Here is a 23,757-nt window from a genome sequence, read left to right on the forward strand (position 1 = left end):
AACATTTTCTCATAGTGAGAACTTGGTGCATCATGCAGGAACTCTTCTTGAGTATGGAGACAAAATGATAGCCTTCCTCCTACCTCTTTGGCAAAATGAGCCTTTTGTTATGAACGTAGGTAGAGTACATCATTCTGTAGGAGCACTGTGGCACTGTCACAGGAAAGTTTATTATATCTAAGAAATGCATGAAGCCAGCTGAGTTCAAGCCAAAAGAATAGCAACAGCATCTGGAACGAGGCAAGTAGGAAAATGTTAAGGGCAGCAGACATCAGGTTGCAGTTCCAGATACCACAGGAGTTACCTGATTCCAGTCAGCCATGTCAGGTGGGATATGAAGAAATGAAGCTATTATCCCAGAAACAAGTAAAACAATGACTGGTAAAATATGCTGGGACAGAAGAGCATCTGTAGGTCAAGCACACCAGCTGTCCTGAGCAAAACTTGAAACAAGTGAGAATTGTAATGGTAAGCAGCAGTTGACTGGATGTTTGGATACTCTACCAGGCTGTAGAACTACTACCTGCAAGTTCTGTAGAATGCTATTGAGTAAATCCTGAATAATTTCTTCTAGCTGGAGTTGACTGCTGTATTTAAATGAGAGGATGTCACGTCTGCTACTTACTGCTGTCAGCTGAGCTTTAGAAGTAATATTTTGATTTTTGAGATGGGCCGTGGTAGTTGCTGTCTTACCTTGTTTTGTCAGGAAAGTCGTGTGTTCAGCTGCTAAAACACAAAACTTCTTTAAAAGATGATGACGCGTTTTACTTTCCGCTTACACACTATTTGGTTTTGATCACAGGAAAGTGGGAGTGTCCTTGGCACCACTGTGATGTTTGTGGCAAACCTTCTGTTTCTTTCTGCCACTTCTGCCCAAATTCTTTCTGCAAGGAACATCAAGATGGGACAGTACTAAATTCTATGTTGAATGGACAGTTATGCTGCTCTGAACATGTTCTTGGGGTGGATTCTGTTGAAACTCAGAAGACTGAGAAACCCCGCAAAAAACTGAACAAGTTGAAGCCTAAGAGAAAGCAGAGGAACAACAGATGGATGAGAGCTGAATGCAAATAGTCATGGACTGCAGTTTCTACTGCCAACACTATCTTGTAGATAAGTTGTGAATATGACCAGGGAAGGACACAATTTTACATATATTCTGTAAAGGTTACATGGGGGGGGGGAATTTTTGTTTTGTTTTGTTTTTATAAATCCACTGAGCCAACCACAGCAGTCTTCTGCTGCTTCTGCACTGATAACGAACTGCATAGTTCAGAAAATTTCAGGACAAACCAAACTTATTACTCAGCATTACAGTTACACTTGAATTGTTACGAATGTAAAAGGTTCCCTCCAAAATACTTTCAGATTGGAGGTAGGTTAAAATCAAACCATGTAGGCGTAAACATAGGTTTTTGAGATAGTATTTGTCAACCAACAGATGTTTAAAATAGTATATCCTTGAAAGAAGTTATTAGCTCTCAAGTCCTTTTAAGTAAGAAATGGCTTGGTCTGTGGTCCCAATGAGATTTGCTTGCCTTGTGTGTTTTTGAGCAAGTGCTTGAATGCCATTCATGATCCAGGTGCGTATCTCACTACAACCACACACATCATTTGTTTGTGCTCTTATAAAGTAGCTCTCCAGTGATTCTTAAACAAAAGTGTTTTTAAATATCCTTCCACCAAGAAATACAGTGTGTGGTGGGAAAGGCATACCCTGTACCAGTGAGGGGAAATCTTACACTGTAAGAGATTTTTTTCTATACTGTTTTTTCCTGTATTTTATTCCAGTGAATTAGAAGTGACTTGATCTTGCAGAGCTGTACAAGTCTGGATTTAAAGGGATATTGTCTTGCAATCTAGGCCCAATACTCTAGGATTTTTATGTCTTAATAAAAATAAATCTTACAAAACCTATTATGTGAAAAAATTACTCAATTTTTTTTTTTTTTTTTTTAATGTCAAGTAAAACGCAGAGGCAAACATTTCTTTGGAATGCTTGGAGTTCAAGCATTACAACTTTGTGATAATGCAAAAAATGCCCAACAAAGAACAAAAAAACCCCCCTGAATTAAACAGAAGGTGAAACTTGACTAAAGTGCAAAAATTAAATTCAAAACAATAAGTTTAAAAAATTATAGATTTTTGAAGAAGCACCTAAGGAACAATTTTAATATGAAATTTAGTCTGACTGTTCCTTTTGATAAAGTTTTTATAAAACTGGCTACTTGACTTGGCAGACTGAAATTATTCTTTGCATTTTTAGGAGCTCTGCTCTTGACTATCTTATCGCCACTTTGTTGTGTCAGCAAAGCTGTTTTGAATTCTTTGCTCCCATTAGGTTCTCACACTTGCAGTGAGATAAATATACAAGATTTAGTATTGATGGAAATAATATTAGAACTAGGAAAAAACGGTAAAGAAAAATGTCTTTACCTGTTTTCTTCCCAGTGCATGTCATTGGTGTGTGATTAGGCAGTGTTACAAGTAAGTTTTGACTTGTGCCAGTTACCTAGCCTATGTAAACACAATGTGCACCTCCATGTCCATTTAGTAATTTGTGTACATTCTAGCTTAGTTTGCCTTTAATAGTGCAGAAACTCTGTGTAGCCCTTTTGAAAACGAAGCCTTGCTATTTCATGAAAGTGTATGTTTTTTTTCCCAAAGTATTTCCCGAGGATTTGATTGCAGATTTAGTTTTTGGAGTTATCAAAATCCTCATTTGTTCCCAGCACATCAAAACTTTGGTTTTATTAGAAGATATTAATTGAAAGAGGTTTAAAATGTAGCATTGTTCTATCCTGAACTCTTTCATTTCTATTTTGTGACCAAACTGTTTTGTTCTTTTAATCAATTTTTATAAACACTCTTGTAAGATGAATTTTTTTCAAATAATTTTGAAAAAGTAGCACAGTTCAAAACACAGGGAAGTGTTACATGTTTGCATTTTTTAAAGTGGTACGCCAAGCCTTGCACTCAAGCTAAAAATCAAGATTTTTTTCTTAATTGACTTTGAGGGAAACTTTCCCTCTGCTATAGATATTTGTTATACCAGGACTGAAGCATAGGCCTGTGCCTAAAAGCAAAACCAAAAAATGGTATTATGTATGTTTCTCTAATATTGGTTTTCAAGGAAAGTGAGATCAGGTAGTAAAGCAGAAAGATTTTCCTCACTGCTTTTAGACAAAATGAAGGAATTTGATGTCATTGGGACCATTCTTTGAATACTATACCATGTAAGGAAGGCTTTATAAGAATACCTTTAAATAAGTTATTATAAAATTTTACCTTTACATTCCATTGCTTTTATAATTTGTTATTTTTTTAGTTGTTTCGTTGCTTTTTCCTCTTCATATATAGGTGTAACAGCTCTGGCACCTGGAATGGTTATGCCCCAGGTCCTAAGAGGCAGATACCTACTTCCAGAAGCCACCATCTCAAATAGTTACTGTTTGGCACTGCTGCAGTAACACCATCTGTTTTAAGATCGGTCATGGAGCCTACAACTCCCTGCCTGCCTCTCAGGTGGGCTCACAAGCACATTTAGTATGGCAGGATGCAGGACAGCCACCCATTTTGTATCTGTCTGTGGGTAAATAAAGACTTTGGCATTCAAAGCAATCCCTCTCAGCGCTCTTTTCGTAACGTTAAATTTACTCAAACAGATCTTAGCAAGTGGCTGTTTGACTTTCTGCTTCCTTCTACCTCTTCTCGGCTCTTTACTAGTCAACTCTGGGCCAACGAAGGCTTGCGTCACTGAGACTGCAAACTAGGAGTTTGCTTTTGAGTTGCTAGGAATTCATTCCTTCTGCTGATCACATACTTTGGAGATTGATCTTTAAAATAAATGTGGATCATGTTCTCCCTTAATGTGTACTGACCATGTAACCCCATGAGCTCAGCTAAGTCACTCAGGTGGTGATCTGGTAGAATTTTAGTTTCTGAATCAGGAAAGGTGGTTTTTAGGTGTCTTTTAATGAAGGCTTCTGTACCTTACTCTGCAGCACTGGGAAAATAGACTGAAGTTTTGTTAAAAAAATAAGACAAAAGAAAAGTTGTTTCACTCTTTTCCTCCTCCCACTGTTCAAATACAAGGGAAAACAATCTTGAAAAATTAAGCTTTCTCATGATGCAACTCAATACATTTTAGCATTCAGCAACTTAAAATATTTTTTATTATAAATTAATCTAAATAACATCTAAGTATGGTATATTACATGGCATTAAATTATGTACTTAGTGTCTTGCCCATCAAAAGTAGAAAGATGTCTTTCCTTTTCCAGCAGACTCTTCAAAGCTGGTACATGATAGCCAAATTCAGAATTTGTTGTTCTTTTATCACATGAGCAAGCATGGAAACAATTTTCAGTTGAATATGTTAGATGTATTTTCATACAATCTAGGAAGAATAATCAAATTAAATGTCTGTTTTGTTCAATAGTTTGTGTTCATGGTCAGTTTTTAGGATTTTTATTTTAATTACTTGGAAAAACAAAATATCTTGAAAGACGTATTAATGGGATTTTTTCCACATTGTTGAGTCACATTATTCCATGTCTGACTGCTTGAGAAACTTCAGTGTCTTATTAAATATTAAAATTTATTCCTAGTTATTTAAGAAGTTGCTAATTCTTTTTTTTTCGTAAAACAGCTCTGTATAGAAGAAAAAAATTGTTTTAGAAGAAAAATAGTTTGTTCTTTAAAGAAAAAAAGTGAGATGATACATACTAAGCAAGCATGGTTTTCACAGTGAGGGAAGTGAATGTTCTTTCATAGTGAAACCTTACACTCCAAGACTTTCTAAGAGACTCCATGGTAATAATGTTTTAAGCTTATATGGAGGTGATAATGATTGTGTTTTGGCTTGTTTTCACAGTGTTGCTTATCACATAAATATCGACCTTTTTTTCAGTGCACATTTTCCTGTTACAGTGCTGTTTTCTGTTGGTTATAATTTTACAGACTTTAATGACTTTGAGCTGGAGTCATGCAGTCCTACCAGTTCTGTTCCCTTGAGTTTGTTTAGCTGTCACTGGTGCTTTTCCTGCTTGGTCAGGTCTGAAGTTGACTGTGATTTGCTTTTCCAGCTGGGTTTTTCTTTGGGTCTGATTTGACTTCATGGGTGGAATCTCCCATGTCTAACAGCAGCTACTTTTTTTTTTTTTAAGAGTGTTTCAGAAAATTGCTTTGATAGTAATGAATTACTGTTCTACTGAGACCCTCTGGTGCTGTGCATCAGGATTGTGTCCTTTTGCTGCTCCTGTGAAAAGCCAGGTTTTTGCCTGTTGAGAAAACTTAATGTCTGCTAAATCAACAGCATGATGGACACTGTTGGGGGGGATGAGGGGAGCTCTGCCCATGCTGTGCAGTGGAGTTTGAGGAATGGTGCTATCCCCACGTTGCTGCTGCTCCCCGTTAAAATCACAGAATGGTTTGGGTTGGAAGGGACCTTAAACATCATCCAGTTCCAGCCCCCTGCCCTGGGCAGGGACACCTTCCACTAGACCAGGTTGCTCAAAGCCCCGTCCAACCTGGCCTTGAGCACTGCCAGGGAGGGGGCAGCCACAGCTTCTCTGGGCAACTTGACTGACCGCAAATGATGATGTATCTCTCTTCCCATCCATTTTTTCATCTGAGATAAATCAGTTCTCTGATCTCTCTCATCTTTTTTTTTTTTTTTATTAAACATTAACACCTCCCCTGGGGAGAAGAGAATGAGCATCTGAGGGCAGTAACCACTTAACCCCCCCACCAGCTGGGTTACTTCAGCTGAGTCTGCTGCTGCACTAGCCCAGTGAAGAGATGAATATGAAAAGTAACACCTGCTTCCACCTCAGTGCACATTCATTTAAAAGCACAAATCTTTTAATAGTAGATAACTGGTTTTACTAGTGCTTGTAGATGTGGTGAAGCACAGGTGCTGTGACAAAGGGTAACAGCTGGCTCATCTGTCTGGGGTTATGCAGCACACGTACTATGTGTATGAATTTTGCTTGTTAGGAGACTGGAGGCAACAAGGTGGGAAGGTTAAGAGACTCCAGGCACTGATTTCATGGAGCAGTTGAAGCTGGGTCTGTTACAGTCAGTGGGCATTTCTGAGTGCCTGCTATGCTGGTGAGACCTCAAATGGCCATGAGGAACAGGTGCAGAAAGCTAAACATCACCAAGAAAAAGCCTGCTAGGGAAAATGTAGCAAACAACAATTTTAAAAAGAGAAGAGGTAACCAGCCACACAAACAACTAGACAATTTGAAATCAGCCCTGTAAAACATTAATTGCATCAGTTTAACCAGATTGTTGAACTGGGCCAACTGCAGAGAAGAAAGCTTGGAGTGCCACAGCTCCATGCAGAGAGAACAGGTACAAATCACACATCCTGCTCTCGTGGGTGGGGGACAAATCAAGTGTCAGGGATTAGGGCAAGAACTCTGCACAGGAATTCAAGCAATGGGTCTAGTACTGGCACATCTAGGCATGCAAAAATGGGCAAGCTGTCTTCTGTGGCTGCAGCATGCTGCTCTGTTTGGGTCCAAAGTTTCACTGGCACAGTTTCATGCCTTACCAGTGTGGTGTGGTAAAGAAAGAAACAATTCCTGTGAAGTGTGGCGGAAGTTCTGAGTTGCTTTTGTAGCTCTAGTATGAAGGACATCATACAGCAGGAAACAAAAGGGATATATTTGTCCAGAAATCAACCACTGTTTTAGTAGCACCTGTTTTCCCACAGCTGAGAGGAAGAGGAGGGCTTTGGCCTCCCTTTCCTTGACTTGCTCTTGTTTAGACTAATAGTAAAGTTTTGAGAATGAAAAAAAAATTTGCATATTCCTTGAAGCATATTCATGTTAGTTCCTGCTCAGGTGGAAGTGATTATTGTATCACAGGAACCTTAATAACTGGAGCAGTTGATTCCTACTCAGTTTGTTCAGCTAGCTGGAGAGAGACAGACACGCAATTGGTTTTTTTTCACTGAGGAAAGCAGAAAAGTATTTACTTCTGAATGAAGCCAGGACTTGCAGGGGTAGACTTTTCCCCTCAATCCATTTCAGTACAGCAGCACAGCTGGGTTGATCAGCACAAGTAGCCACAACTCAAAAATTGAGGTTTAATTTCTCTGCACTTATTTTAGCTCTACAGAAACAGGTTGCTCATAGTTAACCATTTTCCCCATATGCACCATCTGTATTGCCGCATGGAAAAAAGAGGTTGCTTGCTGATAGCGTGTCCTAGGCTACCAGCCAGCGTAGACTGGTTCTGTGTGCTCAGTCCCCCCGTAAGTTGTGTGTTGTCCTGAGCCTTGGGGTAGCAACAGAGACTTTAACGATTTCTTGCTATATTGTTGCCTTCTTCTCAGAATTATTAGAAAGACAGCAAGGATTCCACCTGGAAGGTAAGGAATGGCAGTTATTTTCAGATGGAAAGTATCAGGTGACATTTGCTCTAGGGCTTCTCAGGTATTCTTTTCTGGTAAATTGAGGGGTTTTTTTCTCCTACATTCGGCTAACTCTAATAATAAATACTCAACCATGGCATTTCAGATATACTCTGGAAGCTGCAGAGAATAACAGCAGGTTTTAATGAAATAATTCAGTAACTTTCTTTCCTACTCTCATTTGCTCTCTACTCTGTGGCTCTATTGTTTTCCACTTGATGTCTTACCCATTGCTGATCCCACCAAAGGATCTTGTTGAGAAATGTTTGCTCTGTGCAACGTTTACACTAAAGCACAAGAAGGAACTGACCTAGTTAACTTTGAGTCTAGACTGAGATCAGGGCTGTCAGGAAAAATTACTTTTAGATTGGGCATAGACATGGAAATAATTGGCAAATATCAAGTACTGTGACATTCTGTTTGTTTGTTTCTGGCAGAAGCATAATCAGGGAAAATTGATCTTAACAGAAGAGCACAAATCTGTCACTGTGATGCAATATGGCCAGACAAATATGTCCAAATTTAGGTTGTGTGAGCAGACAGTCTCACGGTAAACAATTGATCTGTTAGACTGGCCATGAAATACTCACAGGTTCCTGTGTGGGCTGTTTCCTTTATCCCTCTTCATAGCAAGCTCTCTGACAGGACTTCAGTGAGGAAAGCTGTTTGGTGACCCTCAGACTTGTTTATCAGAAAAGCTAGTTAATGGGCTGTTGTCCCTGTGTGGGCAGGCTTTTCATACACTTCAATTTAATCTACTTTTTCTAATTAATACTTCATATGGCATCTGTTTTGGCAGATTTTTGGACTACAGCCTGGCACAAGGGGATATGGGCCAGTGGAGGAGCTTTCACGCAGTTCCAAGCCACAGCTTGTGAGAACAACCCTTGTCAGCTCCCACCAGGACACTGCAGCCCTCTGGAGATGAGCAGTCAGTCAGGCAGTGCTGCTAGAGCTATAGCTTTCTCCAGACCCTGCTGCACCTTTCTCCTCCCGTGCATCCAGGCAGTCCTCTCCTCAGGTACCAAGAGAGGAGTTTGATGAGAACAACTAGTACTGCTTTGTCGTTGAAGAAGCAGATTTGCTCTCTGTTGTTCATTGTGGTAATAACACTTCTATTTTATCTCCCCCCTGCCTTTTAGCAACAATGAGCTGGAGTAGAGAATGGGTCTTCAGGAGACACATAACTGTTGTGCTTGGAACACAAAAAACCATGGATATGAGGCTGTAATTCTTTATCCACTGATGGCTTAGTCATCTCTATGATTTGAGATGAAAATTTTGTGTCAAGAGAGCTGGTAGCATTAGTGGCACTTACAGTGGGGTTTCTGTTCATCTGCCTGTGCACAGGAGACAAGTCCCTCTTTCCAGCTTGTTTGTCTGCCCTTTTTTCAATCCACAGCAGTAACAGTTGCTCACCTGCATCATAACTTGTCTTTGATTAAACCTCCCCCAAAACTTGATTAAAACCTACAGAACCCTTATTTTTCCCCTTTGCTAAGACTACAACTACTACTACTATTCTTTGTTTTGGAAGGAGTATTCATAGTGTAGCTTCAGGGTGAAAAAGCTAATCCCCCTGTTGGCTTGCCCTAATGAGCTAGTTACAGCAGGTGGCAGGAGGGGTGCTTCACACACTCGGTGGGTGCTGGTTGTCTTTCATTCTGTTGGTTACAAGGCACACAACAGCACAGATACAACCACCACTGCAGCAGGTGACTGCACCTTGTCCTGCTGGCTGCTGCAGCAAGAGTTATAGGGGCAGGGAATGCTTTTAGGAAACCAAGTCTCATACCAAAAGTAAATTGTCCTTTTTCCTACTTTTGGGGCAGCTGAGAAACTCCTGGTTTGGAGTCCATACACACCTTCTTCCCAAGGACAAACAACAAACAGCATTATGCTGGCCTTCCTTCAGAGCAAATACAGCAATATCCCTACTTACAAATGGGGAAAGGATTATCATTTGCATTTAAAACAGACAGAAAGACCTTTATTAGAAATCCAGGTTTCCAGAAATGTAAAACTACACCATCCAGAGAACACTGTTGGTATAACATGAAGGCACCCAGCTGCAGAGGAGTGTCTAATTTTACCAGAGACAGAGAAGACCAACACTTACCTGCTGAGAAGATGGCCAGGAGAATGACCATCAGTGGGGTCAGCTGGCAGGAGTCCCCTGCCTTGTAAAGGAAGAGCTCCATGCAGTACGCTGGCTCAGCGCTGCCTGCGGGGCAGAAGGCGTCGGGAGGACACTTCACTGGGTTCACGTCTGGGCTCTGCCCAAGAGAAAAAGTAACTCAGCACCAGCAAACAGGGAAAACTGCAGAACGTTAACTAATGTGAAGGGAGGTGACACTTCATCATTGGAAAAGAAAAATAACCAAGAAATGAACGTGCTATCATTAAATGCCCCTGTGGTGGTACTCAGAGTAGTGTAAAGAGCTGACGGTGTCATTATACAGCATGTCCATACATCATCCCCCCTCGTTAATGGGCATACTATCCTCTGAGGTTCCCCTGTGAGACTGGGCAGCGCCAAGGGTGGCACAAAGCCAGACTCCTGGTGTTGTAACTAACCATCTCTGTCAGAGCTCTATGTTTAAAAAAAAATGGCATTAATTGAAGTGTATTTAGCTTGTCACAGGACAGCTGTATTTGTTAATCCAGACTCTCAAACCAGCTGATGGGGACTCACAGGGCAGTAGTGATTTTCTGGGCACAGGTCACAGCTCTCCTTGCCCCACTGTAATTGGTATTCTCCTGTCCTGCAGAGCTTGCATTTGTTGTCGCTGGGACCTTTGAATGTACCTGAAATGCCAAATAAGCACAAAATTAAGATCTGGGACTAGACCCCGGGGCCTTTGCAATTACATATGGATGATTCAGCTTTCAAAGCCATAAGGAGAAAGACCATTAAATACTTCATGTGCATAACAAAAGCTGAGCCTGGACTTCCGTACTTGCTTGGTGGCAAAGGGCCAGGACAGACAAAAAACACAGGGACAGAGGAACTAAAGGATATCTGGGGTCAGATCTTGGCAAACAGTGAGTCAGAGTACGGTGGGAGATGGGTTTAGTAGTGAGCTTTGGCTTTAAAGGAAAGGAAGGTTGGACCTGGAGGTCAGCAGTGTTTCATCCTCTCTAATTCTGAATTCAAACACCTTTTCCAGCTGTTTGAAACTTGCTGTGCAAAGTTTAAAAGCATGTCTCAGTTTCTTAGGCTTTGTAGGAATGAGGGGTCACAGAAGTCCTGGATCTCAAAGTGCTAGACATTCTTCTGTGTGTTTAAAATGCGACCACTACGAGAAATCCCTGGTGCTGTCTCCAGAGCAGAGGCTGGCCCTCGGTGGCTGCAGAGGCAGCTGGACCGTGCTGCCTGCTCACCCGCCTCACCCGCTGCGGTTTGATGTTATTTAAGATGGTGATGCAAGGAGCAGAGTCATCGCCTCACTTCCCCTCATCGACTGCCTCAGGCTAATTCTTGCTGGGTGCAGAGCATCCCCCCACCCCACTACCAAGTCTGTGTTTTCATCAGCAAAGCAACCACCACTGATGAAGATCCTTCTTTGCTAGAACCATATCTAGCTGCTGCTCTCGGCAGCCCGGGAGTGCAGGTGACCAGCCTTCCTCTGAGCCACTAGCCATGCTGGCAGGGAGGTGTGGCATAGGCACAGCCTCCAACAGCAAGTTCTAGGCAAACTAGGAAGGGCCAAAAACCCCCAGCACCTTCCCCTCCCTCTTAGGGCAACGGTTTGGTCAGCTGAGGCATTCGTGATGGCAGGGGCCGTGTCCTCTGGGTCAGATGAGATGAGTCTCGGGAATGAATCGCTCCTGGTGCAGAGGCCGTGTGTTCCCAGCTGGGCTAGCGCAGCCCCCCCCCTCCTGCTGCAGAAGTTACCTGGTGAGCAAGGCATGCAGTCCCCCGCCGCAGCCTGAAGAGCCTCTTGCCCACCGGGACAAGGCGGACACACCGTGCAGCTGGTGGTGCTGGGGAGGAGAGAGGAGGCAGACAGTGCTGGAGGACAAGCACTTCCAAGCCCACACCACCAAAGCCAGTTCTCTTATTTATGCCCAGACTGAAGTCTCCAGGGTCTATCAGGAACTAAGCTTTTGTCATTCTGTAAGTATTCACAGTGTCTCTCTCCAGTGTGGTTTCTCACATGTCTTAATTACAGTTGTGCACATGATGGCACTTCTGCTCTCTCTGTCATCGCTTATTGACATGAAACTTGTAGGAAGTTGCTATCCCAGAAGGTTGCTATTCCTTAGCAAACTTGTCTAGGACTGGTCATTGGGTACCAAAGGGCATTGGAGACGGACCTGAGATACAGCCAGGTAAGCCCTGGGTCCAGTCTTGTGGCAATTTAATCAAGGTTCAGCAGAGATCTGCTGCATAACATGAGACAAGCAAGCTCAAGGTGAGGTCAGAAGGAAGGTAAGTATTCATGTGCCAATTCACCTGCTTTGGATATAAACCCCCCCAACCTCCATGCAGGCATTCCTACACGGCAGGGTGCGGAGCCCATCACAAGGTACCCCACCAGCACCTCTCCCCCACCCCGGAGGTAACAGCTCAGCAGGGTAGTTTAGCTACTGCCGTCTGCACATCTCGACTCAGGATAAACAAACCATCAGATCAGCTTAAATCTGCAAAATTCAGAGCGATGCTCAGCTCGATCCCTGTGCCAGCATGTGTTTGTTTATCAGTGGTGTGCAATGCCCACGCAATGCAGCCGTGTTGGCAAGAGGGGATGGCAGAGGTGGGCTGCAAGCTGATGCTCTACCACCTCATTCCAGGGTACCGCCACACCCAGCTGAGACCCTCCCCTCCACTGTACCATCCCTCTCTCACCAGGGCTCAGCACCAGTGTCCCTACAGCTGAAGTGACAGGTGACTTCAGCCACTACACTGGGTCTTCAAGCCCAGTGGCTAGAAGAAAACCACCCCTCCCTGTCCACCTGACAGCCAGCATCACAAACAGACTTCTTACTTGCAAAATGATCCAGGCAGACAAGGCAGACAAAAAGCTGCATTTTCCTTGGAGCTAAAATAGCCTGAAAGAGAGAAGAGTAAGGCTTCAGGATATTTCCTCACCCATCACTGCCCCAACACTGTTGTACCTTTGCTCGTCTCCATTTTACAAGCAACCAAATCAACCCCCCACAACACACTTCCAGTGGCATTTCATGGGCTAATTCAGGATGTTTGGTGTTCGATCTGTCAAAAGCCCTGAGAGAGCGATAAGTTTCCTAATGACCTCTGCCATGCTGAAGGAAGCATGGGGGGCTCAGGCAGATTTCCATGGTGTCACTCTGGCACCTGAAACCCCACCAGAGACACCCATCGACCTTCCCAGCGTGACAGGTTGAACTGGAATGAAGCTGAAATAGGCGATCCCAGTCCTGACTCCTGCGTTATTCAGCTGGAGCAGGTCTTTGGCCATGGGAAACCCTTCCAGTCACCCCAGCCCCTCCACAGGTTCCCCCACCCTGGGAAGTCTGGGGGTGCATCTCCTTCCCCCCTGAAGGGAAGGACACAAGACTCACTGACCAGGACGGCTCTGCTCAACACAGCAATCTGCTGTTCGCTCTCCCTCCCTGCACCACCAGGACCACCAAGGGCAGGAGGACATGTCCTGCACTTGGGCCACTACCACTCCATGCATCGCTACAAGCTCGGGGAGGTGTGGCTGGAGAGCTGGGTGGAAGAGAAGGATCTGGGGGTTCTAACTGACAAACAGCTGAATATGAGCTGCCAGTGTGCCCAGGTGGCCAAGAAAGCCAACAGCATCCTGGCTTGTATTAGAAATAGTGTGACCAGCAGAAGTAGGGAGGTGACAGTCCCCCTGTGCTCTGCTCTGGTGAGGCCACATCTGGAGTGTTGTGTCCAGCTTTGGGCACTTCAATACAAGAGAGATATCGAGGTGTTGGAGCGAGTGCAGAGGAGGGCAACGAAGCTGGTGAAGGGCCTGGAGAACAGATCCTGTGAGGAGTGACTGAAGGAGCTGGGAGTGTTTAGTTTGAGGAGGAGAAGGCTGAGGGGAGCCCTCATCACTCTCTGCAGCTCCCTGAAAGGACGTTGTAGAGAGGTTAGTGCTGGTCTCTTCTCACGGGTGATTAGTGATAGAACAGGAGGGGATGGCTTTAAACTCCAACAGGGGAGGTTCAAACTGGACATTAGGAAAAAATTTTTCACAGAAAGAGTGGTCAGAGTGGAATAGGCTGCCCAGGGAGGGGGTGGAGTCACCATCCCTGGATGTGGTTAAGGGTCGTTTAGATGAGATGTTGGGGGTTATGGTGTAGGGGAGAACTTTGTAGAGTCAGGCTGATGGTTGGACTCGATGATCCCAAGGGTCTTTTCCAGCCTGTATAATTCTGTGATTCTGATTCTGTGCAGACCCTGCCCCAGAGCACAACAAGGAGTGAAATGCCCTGAAACGCCCATGGCCTGGGCACGTCTGTGAGTCCCTGCCACACCAACAGGAACCTCTAAAGGCAGGAGAGCAACACTTGAGAGTTCAGGTGGTTTTGGAAAGATGCCTGATGATGCACAACACTGATCACTGCCATGGGTCCACAGGGGACAGAATTAAGGTGCCTGTGTTCAGAGAGGAACACAGATGTGCCTTACACCCTTCAAACCCACCCAGGTTTGCAACAAGCAGCAGAGGCTGCGGCAGAGCACGCTGAAAACAAAACAACCTCCCTCTCCCTGCACGAAAAAAGGAACTTTTAAAATTTATAATTTAATGATTTATGGACCACCCCCCCCAAACTCCTCTGTGGTCTAACACAGCATTCAAATTCCCTGCGTAAAGGGCGTGACGTACTGCAGCGCTGTCACCCGTCAGACTTTTTTCCTCCCAGATTTAGCAAGTGATAGCCAAGGTTTAGGTACCAGCCAAACAGCTTGGTGGGCAGATTTTCAAAAGAACAGTTGTGCATATATGAGGAGCACTTAATTTGTGTACAGAATAGCTGCTGCATTGCATGTGTTGATTAGGCTTTTACATAAGTGAATGCTAGTCTGTTTTGAACATGTTGTTACACTGTCTGTGAACACATTGTACCAGGCTCGGATTGCAGGTACAGAGTAGGTCACTGAAAACCCTGGGTTTAATGTCTGGGGAATAAGGAGAGTATTACACTTAATATTCAGACTGCAGAAGATTGCCTAACTGAAAACAAAGCCAGTTTAGACTAATTTTTGCCATTAAAAATAGGGGAATACTTTGTTTTCCTGTCACCCTCCACCCCCTTGTGTTATAACCGAATTTCATAATCTTCTTTCCTGACTTTCTGGAAAAGGCTTTCATTGCAGTGTTAGTATTAGCTTGTTGCAAACAAAAGCATGACTCTCGAGATCTGTTCTTTTCATTTTAATAAAAATGTCAATAACAGAATGGGAAGAGAACTGCTATTCTATTTTTAGCCTGAACAAAATAACCTATTTACTCTTCAGTGCTTTTAAGTTACCTGGTAATTGCATCTGGCCACGGGAAAAAGCATTGCATAGCCTGATGAAAATGCATTTGGGTTGAATACAAATCCAAGCGTACCTTTCTCACATGCTCTGCAGGCTGCAGCCCCAGACTCATTAGCGTAATGGCCAGGCGGGCAGGGAAGGCATGTGGTGCTCCTTGTGAAGCTAGGAGAGAAGGGAGCAGAGGTGAGTGCTACTTTAGTCACCCGAGCCTCTACCCACTTTTAAGAGGAGAGAGCAGAGCACAACTCTTTGTTTCTCTGACAAGTCTAGAAATAGGGTAATTATAATGAAGGCGTTCAGGCAGAAAAACAACAACTTGAACTCGCCTGAATGTTAAAGGTTTGGTGAAATTTCTGTATTATTAGAGAAGTCTGGTGGGCTTGGCAGCGTTAGGCTTATGGTTGGACTCCATGATCTTAAAGGTCTTTTCCAACCTAAATGATTCTGTGATTAACCCTAAAGACATCCTCTGCCTGTGGACTATATGGAAAAGGACAGAGTCTGAAATCTGGGTCTTGAAAAATGTGTTGTAGCCAGGCTTAAAAACCCTGGTTTAAAGTCAGGCTCTTAAATCCACGCTTGGCAATTGAATTGAATTGGAAAGATACTTGATGTTCAGCATCCATCAGCAATTTTAAAAGAAGCTGCTCCATTGTTGAAAGTCAGGTCACTTAGGAGTTGAAAAAAAAAAAGAGCTAAACCATAGGCAGTGATGTGTGAGAGTCCTGACCTTAAATAACAGGGACTGTGGGAAAGGGGATGTAATATGTTAGACCTCCGGGAGGAGGGGGGAGGAAAAGAGGGAAAGGCAGAGAAAGAAAAGCTATTGCATTCATCGCCGACAGAGCCAAATCCCCAACAACAAGCATGTGGGCATAAGAATTTGTTAACATACTCGGGAATGCTTTGGAGTAAAACAAGGACACTAATTCCTTCAGAAACCCCAGGGCTGAGCAAGATTTGTGGAAAAAAATTAAAATCAATTGGAAAAGTAGCAAATGCGTTGCTTAAAACAAAGCAATACAGGGCCTGCGCCAGCCAGAGCTGCTCAAAGCGCAGGGGATGTTGGATTCTCCAAATACCACAAAAATGTTAAACGATCCCATCGGAGCCCTGAGGCCTGGGCAGCTGCCATGGAAATGGCCCTCTGCCCACTGGGTGCCCTCCCCTCCGCATCCCCTCCCCCCCCTTCTGCTGGTCCCCCCTCCAGCGGGCGTAAGCTGTTTGCTGACCCTTTCTGGTTCCCGTCTCTGCGTTGCCCTCTCTGACATCCCAACAGCAGCATTTGTGTGGTGCCCTGGGGACCGCTCCTGATTTTTTTTTAAAAGCACTTGGGGGGGGTAAATATATTAAGGTAGGACCTCACAGCACAAACAGCAAGGGGGGAGCACGGAGGGGAGGATGGAGGAGGAAGCTGGCAGCCCCTCAAACCCAGGGGGTGCCGCAAACACACCGCATGGTCAGGTCACCCTTCCCGCAGCCAGGTTTTGTTTCCTCTCCCCAGGGCTGATCTGAACGGCCATTCCGTGAGGGTTACAGTCCTGGGAAGCACTCACCGCCCCTCCTGTCTCTGCAGCCACCCAAGGGACAAAGTCCACCGTTTTCTTGAAAGGGACATTGGATACAGCAAGGGAAAACGCGATAGGAAGTGGTGAGAGCAGCAAAGCGTGTGTCCCCGCACTTGGAGGACACTTGCACGGCAGCCCCTGGACAAGGCAGCCTGCTGGAATTGCAAGGCTGGGCTCTGGCTGGGATGTCTTAGCTTTTCCACACTGTATCAGCTAAACACACTGCTTTAGATGCCAGTGACTTAAAAGTAATGAGATCCCTTGGAGCAACAAAATAAGGATTGAGAAAGTAATTGAGCAAAGCACAGAGATGAAGCCAGTTGGCCAGAGGTATCCCAGAGAAAAACTGAGGAGATGAACCCACACATCACTCCCAAGTGTCTCCCTATCATAAAAAAACACCCAAACACATTCCCTCCTAATACATACAAAATGCTATGGGGGGGCGGGGGGGAGGGAAAGGGCAACCTGTAGAGAGTTGGAGCTGCCCCTGGGAAGCCCTTGGCACAAGGATATCCACACTAGGGTTTCCTGGTGAGGAGAATTCAGCAGTGCTGAAGAGACACACACCTTCCCACCTCCACCTGCCCCATGGGGAGCGCGTTTGAAGCACAGACCTAAAGCAGACTGGGGCTTTCTCCAGAGGTTGGACAGTCTGTAGGTTAGTTTAACAGACACGTAACTATTTCAGCTTTGCAGTGAATGAGATCCCTGGCCCAGTTTGCCACAAAGTCCTGCAAGAAGCTAAGGAGCACACAGCCTCTCGCTGCTGCCACCAAGTGCTTTGCACCACGCGTGGGTGCTGGGGCAGTAAGCCCTGAGCCGATATTTCTCTCAAGGGTGCAAAACCCTGTGCTTCCCCCTGAGAAACAACCCTGGCAGCACTTTTCCTACAGACCAAAGGAGGAGATTTTGCCAGGTGGGAAGTGTTTTGAGAAAGCGCATCCACCACCCCATGTCCAGGAGCTCAGTCACTTACTTGGTGTAATGGCCCTGCGGACAAGGCAGGCACGACAGTTGCCCACTTTCAGGCTGGTAGTGGCCCAGCGGGCAGGAGGTGCAGGCACTGGGGTCTATGCATGAGCCCCCTGCGCAGCACGAGCAGCTCAAGGTGCCTAAATTGGAACAAAAAAGTCAGGATCAGGATTGCGAGACTTGACTTACATCCCTGTGCTCATCAGGACAGGTCACTGCCAGGAATGCCGAAGTGCTGGGCTGCAAACCTGTCAGCAAGAGAGTCCTACAGGGTAGAAATTATTAATATTAATACTAATTATGATGCTGTGCATCATTAGCAAGCTGAAGAACAGCCATAAAAAGATCTAAGGTCTCAAGTCTGTCAATGTGGATTTGCGGTAATTACAATGACTACTTTTTTCTCTTTTGAGGGGCCAGGAGGATTTTCCTTGTTTCCTCTCCAACACACAAACAAAAAAGAAAAAAACCCCAACATAGACCTTTGGATTATTGGTATTTTAGGCTTACAGGAAGCAGAACTGAAGAGCAGAGGATCTGCCTTAAGCAGCAACAGCTTTTCTTTGAGCACAGGTACCACAGCATTCCCACTAGACACAAGCTTTTAGCCCACTCTGCTCCACAAAACAAATCCAAGCTACACAGAGTGATGACGTGGGATTTGCTGTAACTGCACACATCAGACCTGTCATCCCACTCTGCAGGATCCAGTCCTTGGTGCTGCAGCGGCCAGGATGGGTAGGAGGAAAAGACCCTGTGGATGAACATCCTGCGCAGAAGGGAGGTGGGAATTACCTCCTGTCCTCTGAAGATCTACCCTAAAGATCGGAGCTGCTTTTTCCTCTTTTTAAAAGTGCCCTGCAGTGAGGGAAGTAAGCAAAAAGTACATGGCTCATATTTTAGGGATTTTTTTCCTATTTGGGATTTTTTTGGGGGGTGGTGGTGGTTTTTTTTTTTAAAAAAAAAGACACTGCAAAAAAAACCCATGTTACAACATAAATAACTTCTGGAAAAAGCAATATTATGCACTCCTGACCACAACAGAGGTTGATGGGGTAGTTTCTCAAGCTCAAGTGAAATATATTTGGCACTGTTCATTACAATGATGCCCTTTAGCCAATAAACCAGGTTGCACTTGTGTTACACTTTGTGCCACAACACAACTGCTTCTTCATCCTACTGTGAGACCAATACACAGCACAAGGCCAGCAAAGGCCAAGTTCAGAAAGGTGCAATGAATTAACTCCCACTCCTGCTGCCCGTCCAAGCCTCCAACACAAGAACACGTGCTGGTTTCACCTCCCTTGGCCAGTCACTTTTTCACCTAATGCAAGAGCCAGGGTGAGCAGAGACTCTTACCTTCGTTGGGAAACGTCCCTGGGGAGCAGCGGGCACAGGCTGTCACGTTCACACCGCTGCAGCTTGAGGGCTTGGCAGTGGTGAGGAACGGAGCTGCTGACAGGACTCCAGGAGATGTTGTCACACCTGGAGGGGACACTGGGGTGCTGGTGGATGCGGCCATCGGTCCTGTAGATGCTTGAGAGGTGGCCGTGCTGCCAGAGGTGAGGACGGTCACACCCGTGGTGGCGAGCAGTGTCTGAGCAGGCTTTTTTGTGCTTGGATCAGCAGATGGCACTGCTGTGGACACAAGGTTTGCAGGGGCTGACACCACGCCAGCTGACAACGCTGCAGTGGCAGTTGGGGGAGCAGAGGCCGTGGTAGCGGCTGCACTGGGAGGTACTGGGCTTGATGCAATGGGGACCTGGGTGGTGGTTTCACTGGCGGGTGCTGGGGTCGATGCAGTAGGGACCTGGGTGGTGGTGGTCTGGCCTAAAGCAATACCTAAGAGAGGGAAAAACATCATTAGTGGCCAAATTACTGTTGTTTCTTCAATGGAGGTTTCACATTAGATCTTTATCAACTGCTTAACCCGTGTGTCCTTGTTTGATGTCCAGAAACTCCCTTCTGCTATGTTCCATTACAGAAAAATACAGAATCAAGGAAGCAAACATTGGCAGCATCTGAGCATCCCTGGCACATGGCAGGCTTGTCAAGCAAATAAATTAGTGGGTCCACGAGGCCACAACTCAGTAGATGCCAATGTCCAGGAGGTCTGACTCTCCTAGATAAAAGGTTGTGAGAATTGCCTGAAACACTCAATTTTGTCAGTGACAGCTCCTTAAGACAGTTTACCCCGAGATCTCATGACAATATAATTTAAGATGCTTGTCAAGTAGGTGGCTGTTTTATCCCATCTCCGTTAAAGGAATCAGCAAAGAAAAGTCATGGGTTTAGGATTTTGTTTTAAGCTGTTCTGGAGATACATCCAATAATCAGAAGGGAACCCGCAGGCCAAGACTTGCTTGGATTCTGAAATACCCTTTCAGAGCAGGGACAGCTGTAATCTTCAGAGAAAAAGGGTATTACTGCAGTTCCAGTTGTTTTGCCATAATACATAGTGGACTGAAATATTGTCTGTTGATTGAAAGCCATCTCTCAGCACACAAGCAGGGGAGAGTTCTTCCACTCTCTGAACACAGGAGAGACCTATAAAACTAAACATGGACAGTAGCAAGTTGGTTTTAATTTAGCAGTGTGGTACTAAGCAAAGGAAGCAAAGCAAACCCAAAGTAGCCAGCTTCTGCTACAGCTGCTGTCACATCAGCTTGGGTCAGAAACGCAGAGAAGGGATTTACTCTAAAATAACTGCAGCTTCTGAAAACATCCAACTTAATACAGCAACAGAATACAACTGTGGCTGGTAACATGGCATTTACATGCTCTTCCAACCAGCACACATCTGCTAAGCCACGATAGCAAGAGAGCCTGCTGAAATCAAGTGGCCATTGGCATGGAAAGTAAAAGGACTATTTTAAGAAACTGCTTTATGGGTTTTAAGAAGCCCAAAGAGCGCAGCTGACACCCAAGAGTGGGATGTGGATGAGGAAGGACAGGAACAGGATGAAAAGCTGGGGACACAGAGGGGCAGCACCATCAAGTGGCTGCAGAGCCACGGATCCCTGCAGGCTTTTCCCAAGCCCACTTCTCCCCCAGCCTTTGACTCCTCTCCCAATTTTGGCTACACCGTGAGAAGCTGGGCACCATGGGTACCAGTGGTATGAACAACAACAATTTGCAGACCAAGCTGACTAGTAACTCTAGTTAAATTTCTACAACAAGATCAGGACACCAAATAAAAGAGTCCTTACAAAGTTGCGATCACATGGAGAGAGCTCGTTGGGAGTGCTCCCTCCTGTTGCATACTGCCTGCTTTGTACTCTACTGAGAGTGAAAAACACATCTTTCTGTGACTATTGAGCAAAGCAGCAGATGAGCACCCAGCTGTCTGGGCCACTGCCCACATTTTCTTGCTGTGGCCCCCAAAACAGAGACGCTGAATTTAACAGTGATTATTTTGTGGCGTTTGTTTTTCCCAAGCCCAAATCCAAGTGACCTAGAGACGCCAGCACCAGCCCTAGGCAGGGAGAGCAGCTCTGCAGCACCCACAGAGGACACTGGTGCCTCAGCTGTGCCTCGACCCAGCACAGAGATGCCCAATTTCCCTCATCTGCCTCACTTGCCTGAAGGGCTGAAGTCAGTCTGCTCTTTCCTTGTGTCTGGCAATGAGCCGAGTCAGTCCCGGTTTTTATTAAACTAATCTCAAAATAAACACTAGCAGTAAGTCAAGAGCACCTTCAAGTTCTCCTGGGAAAAGCTCTCAGAAGGACCACTGGGATCAGTCTGATCTCCCACACAGCAGCCTCATCCCCACGTTTGCTCAGCTCTGCCAGCCAGAGACACCACAGTGGATTTAGTCACCTTGGACTAATTTTTGTTGGGTTTTTAGTTGAATATTGCCTTTTCCTAAGCTTTCCTTGGTTGGCTGGTTCTAGTGTTAAGTGGTGGTACTGTTAAGATGGAGGGGTTTTTTTAAAAAAAAAATTAATACCTTTTCATAACATTTGTTAAAATAGCCATTAAACAGTTGCTTGCAAAACTTAAGTAGCTATCAGTAGCTTTCAGCTGCCAGTACTTTATAAATTGATTTAAACAACTTATAGAGAAAAAAAGTGAAGCTGGAAAAACCAGTTTTGAGCAACTAGTAAAAATAGGTGATATTTTCTTTACCAGTTATAGTATCACAGGTGTGAAAAAACAATATTCAGACAACCTTAGCTGCATCAGACCATTTTCTCTCCTGCACTTACACTAGCTACACCAGGAGGCAGTGACTTTGCTTTCGAGACACTTTTTTTTTTTAGGAGCACTATGAGTCAATAAAAGTATCTCCAGTGACATTTCAAGGATGGGTCATTTTGTGTGACACCTTGGCACGATGTTTCACTTCAATAGCCTTGAGGATGTCAGGGAAGGTTCCCGAACTCTTAACTACAAAGCTAGCCCTTCCTGATTTAGAAGGCAGGCAGCCCTGCAGACTTGCGAGGCACATAGACTCACAAAATGCAGAAATAGGGTGGACGCGCCTTTATTTTTTTTTCTTCTGTCTTGCACAACTGCACAGCCTGCCATTCTGGAAAAACTAATCACTCAAGCCAAATAAAATACAACTAAATCAACATCATCTCTGGTGAATTCAACAGGTGAATAATTGGCTCCTGAAATGTAGATTTCCCCAAAGTGTTTAATTTCATGAGAGTGCCAGACTACAGGTAGTACCTTGCTCAGTGCCCAGGCTGCTCTGGATGCACACAGTTAAGATTAGGCTCAGCAGGTAATTGCTCTGAGCAGTTTTACCCCGTGTCAAGGAACTCTGTAAAGTGCAAACTGTTCTAGCAGAGCTGATGGGTTCATAGCCCAAAAAGGGAGATGACCGCAGAGCCCCCCGAAGCCTCTGACCCCCCCAAATGCAGGTGGTCTGCAGTGAGAAGGGATCAGGGCAGCACCTCACCTCGAGGAGCTTCCAGTTGCATGGGGCCAGACTTGCCCTAGAAGGTCCATAATCTGAAGTGCAACAAGTTTTGCAAATCCCACATAGCAAAAATATTAGCTATAAGAACATAGATTTTTTTTTTTTTTTTGGATAGGTAAACAGTACAAAGGGCTGAGAAGAACAAGGAGAGGAGTGGAGTCATGATTACAAAAATATTCAGGCATTTTTATTTGGTCTTTCTCTTACAAAGACCCATTTACCAAAACACCCCAAGGAAGTACACATACTGGGGCATCCTGTTCCTTGGAGTTTAAGATAAAGCCATGAAGAGGCCACTGCAAATCCTCAATATACAAAGTAATAGGGCTCTGTTTTTCCTCTTTTTTTCTCTCTTTGTAAAAGCAAGTTTTTATATTTACCATATTCAGCCCACTTCCAACACTGCATATCTTTCAACACTTATTTCCTTTCCTGCCTTCCCTCTCCTCTTGCCCTGCCCTTCTGCAGCACCCTGAGATGCTAAAGCCCAGTGCTTTCAAAAGCCCATTATGGCTTTACCCACCTTTGTACTCAGCCAGAAAAAAGAAATGCTGCTTCAGGAGGACTTACCTGTTAAACACGCCGTGGTTAAGCTCCAAATCAGAGGAGAAGGCCAGGCACTCATTTTTCCCTGAGGAGTAGCACAGCTTGTCAAAAGGCAAGTCAGCAGCTAATCTCCTACACCCAACTGTTTATTCTCCGGTTTTGTGCCCAAAAATTGTCACCTGACTCTGATCATGCGGCTCAGTCAAGTCAACCTCCCCCCAACAAAGGGGGTTTTATATTCAGAGACTGCAACAGGTCTTAAGACATTACTGGCCTTCTCAAAGTGTAGAGCAAACTAAATATGGAGCGTAAGAGCAAATCTAAGCCTCTCCTTGCAGTGTGCAGAAGTACATGCAAGAGAAGCATCCTGGAGGAAGTGATAGGCTCGTAGACAGGAACAGGCAGAGCCAAGCAGGAGCCCTGTGCCTGGCTGCTGGCCAGCCCCCCGTGACCTTGTCAAGTGAAAGGATTTCATTTTTTCGACACCCAGGATTTCCTGCAAGAAGAAAAACAAGAAGAAAAATAACCCCAGAAGCGTCCATAGTTCAAAACAGCTCCCATTTTAACTGAGACCAGTCATGCCATAACCAAAACTCACCCTCTGGTGAGTGTAGAACTTTCCCAATCAGTGTTTAATTCCCTCCTTGCTGCCCCCAAGGTGTCAAACTTGATGCATCAAGTTGTTGTGGTCAGGATCAAATTCAACAACCTTGATGATGATGATTCTGAAGGGAGGGCATTAAGTGTAGTGAGGCCCCATCCCATTTTCCACGTACTGGTGACTATCCTGCTTGCTCTTCACACCCTGAGGCTGTGTCCTCCTGCC

General features: G+C 45.0%; 2 protein-coding genes across 6 annotated transcripts in view; one reads left to right on the plus strand and one right to left on the minus strand.

Annotated features, from left to right (window-relative positions):
* Nucleotides 1–5,529, plus strand: part of NSD2 (nuclear receptor binding SET domain protein 2) — a 104,431-nt gene extending 98,902 nt beyond the window's left edge. For all 5 annotated transcript variants that reach the window (XM_074904384.1, XM_074904383.1, XM_074904387.1 and 2 more), the window contains one exon: nucleotides 803–5,529. In XM_074904384.1, coding sequence (XP_074760485.1) covers nucleotides 803–1,074 — 272 coding nt within the window. In that variant the 3' untranslated portion in view covers nucleotides 1,075–5,529. The remainder of the gene's footprint in view (nucleotides 1–802) is intronic.
* Nucleotides 5,530–6,691: 1,162 nt separating this feature from the next.
* Nucleotides 6,692–23,290, minus strand: LOC141959568 (uncharacterized). The gene is made up of 9 exons (XM_074903728.1): nucleotides 22,956–23,290; nucleotides 18,815–19,297; nucleotides 17,460–17,595; nucleotides 14,986–15,074; nucleotides 12,418–12,481; nucleotides 11,325–11,413; nucleotides 10,122–10,234; nucleotides 9,546–9,702; nucleotides 6,692–7,377 (listed from the first exon to the last, which is right to left on the minus strand). Exons 1-9 carry the CDS (start codon nucleotides 23,008–23,010, stop codon nucleotides 7,226–7,228), a joined length of 1,338 nt encoding a protein of 445 aa, XP_074759829.1. The 5' UTR covers nucleotides 23,011–23,290; the 3' UTR covers nucleotides 6,692–7,225.
* Between the last annotated feature and the right edge of the window lie 467 nt (nucleotides 23,291–23,757).

This window comes from Athene noctua, chromosome 4 (genome assembly GCF_965140245.1).
Source record: "Athene noctua chromosome 4, bAthNoc1.hap1.1, whole genome shotgun sequence".
Classification (NCBI taxonomy): Eukaryota; Metazoa; Chordata; class Aves; order Strigiformes; family Strigidae; genus Athene; species Athene noctua.

Bases quoted from the DNA above. Each gene is read 5' to 3' on its own strand.
- LOC141959568 (XM_074903728.1), bottom strand. From the start codon at position 23,010: ATGAGTGCCTGGCCTTCTCCTCTGATTTGGAGCTTAACCACGGCGTGT. The intron at 12,482-14,985 runs GTACGCTTGGAT...TCTCTCTTTCAG, and splicing joins CTGCAGAGCATGTGAGAAAG to GCTATTTTAGCTCCAAGGAA. The intron at 7,378-9,545 runs GTAAGTGTTGGT...CTTACCTTCCAG, and splicing joins CCTGGCCATCTTCTCAGCAG to GTGGAATCCTTGCTGTCTTT.